Source organism: Musca autumnalis, unplaced genomic scaffold (assembly GCF_047663935.1).
Source record: "Musca autumnalis isolate F117 unplaced genomic scaffold, ASM4766393v1 scaffold_657, whole genome shotgun sequence".
NCBI classification, from domain to species: domain Eukaryota; kingdom Metazoa; phylum Arthropoda; class Insecta; order Diptera; family Muscidae; genus Musca; species Musca autumnalis.
The window spans coordinates 31,065-40,961 of record NW_027412263.1 but is presented as its reverse complement, the minus strand read 5'-3'; the positions used below and the strand labels follow the sequence as shown (position 1 = coordinate 40,961).

Sequence of the window (9,897 nt, the reverse complement as noted above, 5' to 3'; positions counted from 1 at the left end):
TAGCGACCACGAGCTCGTAATGGCAACGCTCAAAATTAAACTAAAATGTGTACGTAACAACAACACCCAACGTACACAAAGGCGATTTGACTTAAAATTACTAAAGAATGAAGAAAAACGCTTAGAGATAGCAAATAACCTTAGAGCACACACTCCCCCAAACAATATAACATCGTGGGAAGAACAACAAGCTCAAAAACATAGCAATAACTCACGTTAGATACACCAAGAAAAGCGAACGAAAGGAATGGATCTCAGACGACACCTGGAGTCTAATCCAGGAGCGAAATCGTGTAAAGCAACAAGCCTTAAGTGATGTATCGAAGAAGGACCGAAATAAAACGGTGGCAAAAATGGTAAAACGATCGGCGCGAAACGACAAAAGGATTTACGCAGAAACAATGGCAAAGGAAGCAGCAGCGGGATCAAACAACATGAAAGAGCTCTACAAAATAATAAAACGCTATACAAACAATTCGCAAATCCGTTCACAACCAATAAGAGACACGAACGGTAAACTATTAACAAACGCCGAAGAACAAACGAAACGTTGGAAACAGCATTTTGAAAAAATAAGCAATATCGATGGTGATGATAGCGAGTCCGTCCACTTGGTCCAGCAAGTTCATGAAAATCAAAATGTGGATAACTCCATAAATACTGATGCCCCCACAATAGCTGAAATTGCAACAGCCATAATTAAACTGAAAATAAACAAGGCACCAGGAGAAGACGGTATACCACCCGAACTCATTCAAGTCGACCCCACAACATCGGCAAGAATTATACACTCGCACATAAACGAGGCGTGGATAAATGAGTGGCTACCTAGCGCATGGACGAAAGGCACCATAATTAAACTGCCGAAAAAAGGTGATCTAAACAATGCGATAACTGGCGGTGAATCACCCTGCTTAACACCGTTTATAAAATTATTGTAATCATAATAAATGATAGACTGCAACCCATTGAAAAAACGTTGCGGGATGAACAGGCTGGGTTCCGCCCACCTCGAAGCTGCGTCGATCAGACAAACACCCTGCGCGTAATAATAGAACAATCTATAGAATGGCGAACACCACTCTATCTCGTCTTCATAGATTTTCGAAAAGCGTTCGATTCTATTAAACGCAATGCAATTTGGTCCGCATTACAAAAAAAGCGGGTGCCGCCAAAAATTATAAATATCATAAAATCAATGTATGATAACGCAACTCTTCAAGTAAAACATAACAACATAATGAGTGAGCCTTTCACAACTAACGCTGGGGTGAAGCAAGGTTGTCCCTTATCCCCGTTACTTTCTGCGGTAGTTCTCGACGAAATCATGGAGAAGATATGTTCGAAGAAAAGAGGTATTATTTGGACTCTGCATCGACATCTAGAAGACTTGGACTTTGCCGATGATATTTGTCTTATGTCGCACAAGTTTACCGACATGCAAGATAAAGTAAACGAGCTTGTTCTTCTAGCCAAAGATGTTGGCCTCGAAATTAATACAAAGAAGACGCATGCAATGCGCATAAATTATTCAAGTGACAACCACATACAAATTAACAACGCACCAATACAATATGTGAAATCGTTTTGCTATTTAGGATGCTTTATGGATATTGACGGAGGAGTGGAAGAAGATGTCAACAGTAAACTAAATAAAGCCAGATCTGCGTTTGGTCGCCTTAGCAAAACACGGAGGTCACAACATCTCTCGCTCCAAACAATACTGCGCTTATTCAACGCATGCGTAAAACCAATTTTGCTATATGGGAGCGAAACTGGCTCTTTTCAAACGGAATAATTCAAAAACTACAAGCCTTCATAAACAGATGCTTAAGAAGAATTTGCGGCATCTTTTGGCCAAACACAATTTCTAATCTTGAATTGTGGAACAAAACCAATGAAGAACCAATAAAACGTCAGATTACAAGAAGAAAATGGAAGTGGATAGGCCACACACTTCGAAAAGATGCTGGTAGCATCTCCAGATGTGCCCTAGATTGGAACCCCCAAGGCACTAGACGTCCAGGAAGGCCCCGAAACACGTGGCGCAGAACAGTTTCTATGGAACTTAACAGATTAAACATGTCCTGGCAAGAAGTTAAATTTATGTGTAATAATAGAGAAGAATGGAATTTTCTTGTAAATGCCCTATGTTCCCAGGTGGAATGAATAAAGGAAAAAAATCTCTAAAACTCAACGAGTTACTGTACATTTAGTACGAGATACGCATAATTCAACACAATTTTTTTTTTGGTTTTTAAAGCACTAAAACAGTTCAGATCCTACTTGATCCTGCTTAGAAATTTAGCACGGAAATCTGGCTAGCTGTTTGCAAAATATAGTCCAAGTAGTTACTTTAGTTTTTTTTTTTGTAATAATATTTTTAAGTTAGGAAGTCAAATTGCAATCGCCAACTTAAAACGTGTTTTTCTCGCGTTTTTGAGATGTGTCGCTATTTGAGTAAATGAGCGATATGTACATTTTATGTATGTTATAATGAATTATACTGTTATGTACACTCCGGTTCATCTGAATAGAACCAACCAACATTTGTCTACAAATACCGTTATATCTGCCGATAGGAGAGGAATTGTAAATTATAATTTTGTGGACATGTAGAGTATATAGTAGCCGATATTTTCAATACCAAACATGTTTCACATATGCGTTATAACGGTACTTTTTACTCGCTTTATGAAAAAATGTCAAAATATTAGTATTTTTAATGGTTCTAGCCAAAGATGTTGGCCTCGAAATTAATACAAAGAAGACGCATGCAATGCGCATAAATTATTCAAGTGACAACCACATACAAATTAACAACGCACCAATACAATATGTGAAATCGTTTTGCTATTTAGGATGCTTTATGGATATTGACGGAGGAGTGGAAGAAGATGTCAACAGTAAACTAAATAAAGCCAGATCTGCGTTTGGTCGCCTTAGCAAAACACGGAGGTCACAACATCTCTCGCTCCAAACAATACTGCGCTTATTCAACGCATGCGTAAAACCAATTTTGCTATATGGGAGCGAAACCTGGCTCTTTTCAAACGGAATAATTCAAAAACTGCAAGCCTTCATAAACAGATGCTTAACAAGAATTTGCGGCATCTTTTGGCCAAACACAATTTCTAATCTTGAATTGTGGAACAAAACCAATGAAGAACCAATAAAACGCCAGATTACAAGAAGAAAATGGAAGTGGATAGGCCACACACTTCGAAAAGATGCTGGTAGCATCTCCAGATGTGCCCTAGATTGGAACCCCCAAGGCACTAGACGTCCAGGAAGGCCCCGAAACACGTGGCGCAGAACAGTTTCTATGGAACTTAACAGATTAAACATGTCCTGGCTAGAAGTTAAATTTATGTGTAATAATAGAGAAGAATGGAATTTTCTTGTAAATGCCCTATGTTCCCAGGTGGAATGAATAAAGGAAAAAAATCTCTAAAACTCAACGAGTTACTGTACATTTAGTACGAGATACGCATAATTCAACACAATTTTTTTTTTTGGTTTTTAAAGCACTAAAACAGTTCAGTTCCTACTTGATCCTGCTTAGAAATTTAGCACGGAATCTGGCTAGCTGTTTGCAAAATATAGTCCAAGTAGTTACTTTAGTTTTTTTTGTAATAATATTTTTAAGTTAGGAAGTCAAATTGCAATCGCCAACTTAAAACGTGTTTTTCTCGCGTTTTTGAGATGTTTTTTTTGTAATAATATGGAATTTTGGAATTTTCTTTATTTTTTGGACCTGTAGATGTCCACAGCCAACGAAACTGGGTAGAACTCAACGATTTGCATTCACTTTCCTGAGATAAAATGTCAGTTTTTGGATTGGAAAGGTAGAATTTTGAATTATCTTTACCATATTTCCTCAGTTTCGGACTCATAAACCTATCGAATGTGACTTTTTTTTAATTTTATTGTAGTATGGAAAATTTTGAACATAATTCACTATAAAATGCTGTCTTTATAAATTGTTTCTACCGATTTCTTCATAAAAATATGTTTTGGAGCTCTAAGCCTCGATTTTCATCAAATTTCAAGACCCTAATAAAATTTTTGCACAATATTTGTTGGCAATCAACACTAACGGCATTTTTATAATTATAAATAGTTTTTTGTTAAAGTTTACCACATCTAACAAACGATTTGTGTAAATTCTTAGGCTGGTTCTATCCTGGTGAACCATTAAAAAATGCTAATATTTTGACATTTTTTCATAAAGCGAGTAAAAAGTACCGTTATAACGCATATGTGAAACATGTTTGGTATTGAAAATATCGGCTACTATATACTCTACATATCCACAAAATTATAATTTACAATTCCTCTCCTTTCGTCAGATATAACGGTATTTGTAGGCAGATATTGGTTGGTTATATTCAGATGAACCGGAGTGTATATACAGTTTTCAAGGTAATTACTAAAAATTACAAAGAAGCATTTCAATGTTATTAAAAATACGCAATCTTACTCGTGATTTAAATATTGAAATTCTATTAATATTCTTCAATGCAACAGGTAAACGATTGTATGCAGAACATCCAATATATTCGATTCTCCTTTTAGTTGTTTCAAGCCTACATCGTTTTACCATAAGGGTCATATCACTACTCGTATTAAAGTTGTATTGATTCCTTGAAAATTCAATGCATGTGTGATTTAGAGTTGGATTATCTGGTTTCTAGTTCCTTGTACGAGTTGCAAAACGTATGAGTAACATCATGAAATGTAACGTGTGATATTAAGTATACGCAATTTGATCAAAGAAGAAATGTGGGAACTGCGAAGCGAACAAGATAGTTCCATGTAGTTCATTTGCCACAACTCTAGTGTGATTTATGTATCGTGTTGATTTATACATAAACATATACGTTTGAAGCCGCTATAGTCCATGAAGAGGCAAAATATTTTTGCATACTTTGGTATATAAGGAAACCGTCGAAAATGTCATTGGAAGATTATAAAAATTGTTATGGCTTTGTTTTGTGTTCTTTGAAGACATCTAAGTTCAGCTCTTTTCCTATAGCGATAGATGATAGACTTTTGTATAACAGTAATTTCGACTTTGTGTCAAATCTCCAAGTGCTGGTGCTAGTTTAGGTTGCAGAGATTAAATATTTGTGTTCCCATCCAAATTCGACTGGATTTAAACACCCAAATAACAGAAGGAATCACATTGAAGATGTTATTGTTTAGTGTTATTTGATTTCCTAACTTTTAATGTAAGATTACTAGTTGCTGCTAATAAGTAAAGTAAAGTCAGAAAGTGTCGTTTCAGAATTATTGTATTGTGAGTGATGATAGTGGCCCGGGAATTGCTATTGTTTTAAGATCTACTGACAATTTTAATAGAGTAAATATATCGGTTGTGGCAATTCCGAACGTTTTATACAAATCAATGTCTTGATGGACAATGTGGAGAAAAAAATTTATTTGGAGCTATATTCCTACTAAATGTTATACTCAAGATTTTCATTCGAGTATTTTGAGAATCGAGCAATTTTCTTCAAGGTTTGATGGTTCATTCATTGGCGTCGCTCTAAACGCCAAAGACATCTCATAGGATGGGAAAAATGGCAAATGGATTAAATCCCCTAAAAGCAAATGCAACCCAAGTAAATAATTTATGGCCTATTTCTTTGCTGCCAAATGTGGGAAAGTTGTTTGCGATGGTGATAATGTTAAAATTAGCTAATGGAATTCCTCCTGATTTTGACAGGAATCGGGTAGAGTTGGGCAATCTTGTTCACTAACGGATCGACCTTTCTCGTTCTTTTTATCAAAAGGAATTAGCTTCTTAATATGTTTCCTTCGTTTGAAATTTAACTCAAATATTCTTTTTATTTAAATTGCTCCTTTTGATGCATCGTTCGTTCACATATAATTTTGTGTAAAACTCCACCGTTCTTTTAATGTTAAACACATAAAAAAGCGTTTTTAAATTTTTTTTATAGAATTTATGCGCGCTTTATTAAAGAATAGTAACAAATATTTGAACATTTTTGTAATTGATAGAAAGGAGTTTTTCGCCTCATTATTAAAGGCATTATATTAATGATGTGTGAGGCAATTCATGATCTGCTCCCAACTCTTTAAGTTTTCTTATTTCTTTGCAATTTTACAAGCTTTGGATTTTTTAAGGGAACACACACTTTTTATTGAAAATCTATTATATACACATGTCGAAGTTAAACGCACAACTCTTCACATAGACACAAACACACGCGTCGTCAACGAGATGAGGGAATAGAACGAGATGGTCAAAAGGAACTACATAAACGAACGGGTCGAATATCGTTCCAGTCTCGGAAAAGTTCCAATACTACACAACTCGTTCCGGTACTACACAACCCTAGTATCGGGTTCAAACATAATATCATAAAACTTTGTTCTAGTTTTTTAATCATAGAAAATTCTTTGCCTATTCAGATGGCAGTGAGTCACATATGGCAGAAGTAAATTGTGATTTTCTTCTGGGTTACATTTTTCCGCCGCACTTCTATTATATTTACGTATATCAATTCAGCGAATGTCGGGGCATTCTAAATGCAGATGATGCTTTATTTTATACACATGACGAGTCACTTAAGAAAGCCTTGATTTCTATTTCTCTTTATCTAGAAAAATTTCAAATTTTTATCCAATTGGGGTATCACTATAAATGTTTTGAAATGTCAGGCAATTTGTCTAAGGAATGCATCCGAAAAGTACAAGTTCTTTGTAGTTCCCCGGAGTAAGAATCTACATTTATTATTGAATGGTCAGGATATTCTATTAACAGATAGATTTAAGTATTTGGGTATCAACTTTTCAAAATTGATGATGTTTGACCAATACGCTTGGCTTGTTCTCGGGAAAGCCTGTGGAGTTAAAACTGCATTTTCATATCTATTTAATAATAAGTATCTTTCAGCAGAAACGAATCTTTTTGTATACAAAGTAAGCATTCGTCCTCTATTATTGTATGCTTTCCGATTTCGGTTGACAATTCTCCTACAGTTATGAAATAATTTTCAGTGTTTGAGGGTGAAATACTTCGTTTGTGCATCAATCGTAGTTGCCGATCTTTTAATAATCGGTATTTAAATCGTTACATTTACGACAAAGCGAATATTGTTCCTCCGGCTTCTTAGGCTATAAATAAAGTTGATGTATTTACTTCGCGTTTAACTCAGAGGCTCTGTTAAGCCAATCCAGGTTCAGTTGTTTAAACACGTACTATACCTCACAACTCGGCTTTTATGAAAATGAATTAGATGCAAATGCCCTTTCAGTTATTCCAAATTTGTACACTGACACTCTGGCTGACACACTCAGGGGCTGCGAAATGCTTCCCATCCCGACCATTACCGATAATCGAGGCTCGACGGTATGAGCTATCCTTGCCTGTCCTTTAATTTTACGTCTTCTCAATTAACAGCTGTCTCATCGAAACTGCTGATTCTAATGTGTCTCTGGAATAACGATACGTCCTTTCAAGAATTTTTGCTGATGTGGCAAAAGGAGAGAAATTGCAAAACAATAATAATTTATCTACATATTTGATGGTGAAGTTGTCATTCACAATAGTGGCAATTTCTCTTTTTTCCATTAGAAAGACTGCTAGGACCAACAGTGGAAGGATATGTAATGGTCTATGCACATTATTTCAGTGGATTACAACATTTAGGCCAAAACCAACTAATGATACCCTCCCCGCATAGTGGTGTAGGGTATAATATATAATAAAATTTGGTCTTCGCTAAGCACTTAAAAACATACCCGTATAATGTTCTTACTCTTTTGGTTCAGACACATTATTCTATCGATGTAGCTGAAATTTGGTAGGGTTATAAACTATGTGTGTATAGTTCCTCCATTTGATTTACTGTATTTGTAAGGATTCTTACCGTATACTCGAAGCACACGGCTTCAATTTGGTCATTAGTCTTTGCTAGGGAGAATAAAACATTCCCCATATCGCCATACTGCAATACTCAAGATTTTCATTCGAATATGTTGCAAATCGATCAATTTTGTGCAAGGTGTGATGGTTCATTCATTGGCGGCGAATCTAAGCGCCATCTCATAGGATGGGGAAAGTGGCAAAATTATTATTATTTTTTTATTTTATTATTATAATTACACTGTGCTGCAAAAGTTGACAAAATTTTGTTGCAGGGGTTCTGATGCATATATTCAGTTTTGTGGGAGTCCATGGAAGACGAAAATACCATCGTTTTCCATGGGTTTTTTTGATTTTATAATGGTTAATAAATAAATAAATGTAGTGAAAAAGGGGTTTCTTGGATTTTCAACTTAAAACGGACATAACTTCCATTTTCCACAACGGACATTTACTGCTTACTTTTTATTTAAAAGGCGAAAATCATGTCTTTCGAACAATCCATAATTATTAAAAATCGGGTGACAAATGCTTTAGTTATAGAGATCTAAGTGTGACAAAAACGCATTAAAAAACAGGAAAATGCTTTTTCTTGTGCTCTAGGCTGCGTAGAAGACACCAAACTGCACAATTGTTTACTATTATCAAGAAGGAAATTTAGTTAGCTTTACAAAATGGGGAAAACCAGTGAAATCGGTTGAAAAATAGATGAGTTATAGCATGTTTTGTGTTTTAACATTTTGGTTTTTACTTTATAAAAGTTGGTAACTTTGTGGGTATGATTGTAATTTGAATTTGTCTACTTAATAATTACACACAAGGTACCAATATTTTATAAAGTAAAAACCAAGAAGTTAAAACACTAGAAATGGCATAACTCACAGATTTTTCAAACGATTTCATTGCTTTTTCCCATTTTGTAAAGCTAACTAAATTTCCTTCTTGATAATGGTAAACAATTGTGCAGTTTGGTGTCCTCTACGCAGCCTAGAGCACAAGAAAAAGCATTTTCCTGTTTTTTAATGCGTTTTTGTCACACTTAGATCTCTATAACTAAAACATTTGTCACCCGATTTTGGTGTCTTCTACGCAGCCTAGAGTACGAGGGAATGCATTTTCCTGTTTTTAATGTTTTTTTGTCCCACTTAAATCACTATAGTTTAACCATTTGTTACCCGATTTTTTAATAAAAAACAAGCAGTAAAAGTCAGTTGTGGAAAAAAGAAGGTATGTCCTTTTTAAGTTGAAAATCCAAGATTCACTACATTTACCGTTATAAAATCAAAAAAAGAAGTGACCCAAAGAAACCAAAGGTATTTTCGTCTTCCATCTTCTTCTTTATTTGCAAATTCGGTATTCGAATATAAGCGACCATACAATTGTAGCATATTTCATTGCAATTACATAGATTACAAATGCGATATTTTTTTCATGACATTTATAAATTATTGATAATTCTTTCAAAACTGCTTCTATTTCTTGATATACTGAGAAGATTAGCCGTGTTGTTGATATTTGTCCAGTCTTCTATGTTTTTTATCCAAGTCATCTCTTTTCTGCCTCTGATACGGCGTCCTTCAATGGTCATTTTAAGTATTGCCTGCAGGAGCTTATACTTTCCATGTCGCATGATGTGTCCTAAGTATGCCGTTTTTCGTTTTTTGATGACAGATACAAGTTCTCTCCGTTGGTTCATTTTTGTCAGTACTTCGAGATTTGTGACATGTGCAGTCCAAGGTATTTTTAATACTCTTCGATAAATCCACATTTCGAAGGCTTCTAGTCTTTTTATGTCAGCAGCTTTAATGGTCCAGACTTCTGCAGCGTATAATAAGACTGACCATACATAACATTTAATAAATCGTACTTTTGTCTCAATGTTTATATCATGGTTGGTCAAAACTTTTTTATATTTGAAGAATGCATCTCTTGCCATTTCTATACGACATCTTATTTCCTTTGAGGGATCCCATTGGTCATTAATTAGAACCCCGAGGTAT

The 9,897-nt window shown here is 35.1% G+C and overlaps 1 protein-coding gene across 1 annotated transcript; it reads left to right on the top strand.

The window, feature by feature from the left end:
- The first annotated feature begins 401 nt into the window (after nt 1-401).
- Nucleotides 402-941, top strand: LOC141388168 (uncharacterized). Its single transcript, XM_073958200.1, has one exon. It carries the CDS (start codon nt 402-404, stop codon nt 939-941), a length of 540 nt encoding a protein of 179 aa, XP_073814301.1.
- The last annotated feature ends 8,956 nt before the right edge of the window (nt 942-9,897 follow it).

Coding starts and splice junctions, on each gene's coding strand:
- LOC141388168 (XM_073958200.1), top strand. CDS start 402: ATGGCAAAGGAAGCAGCAGCGGGATCAAACAACATGAAAGAGCTCTAC.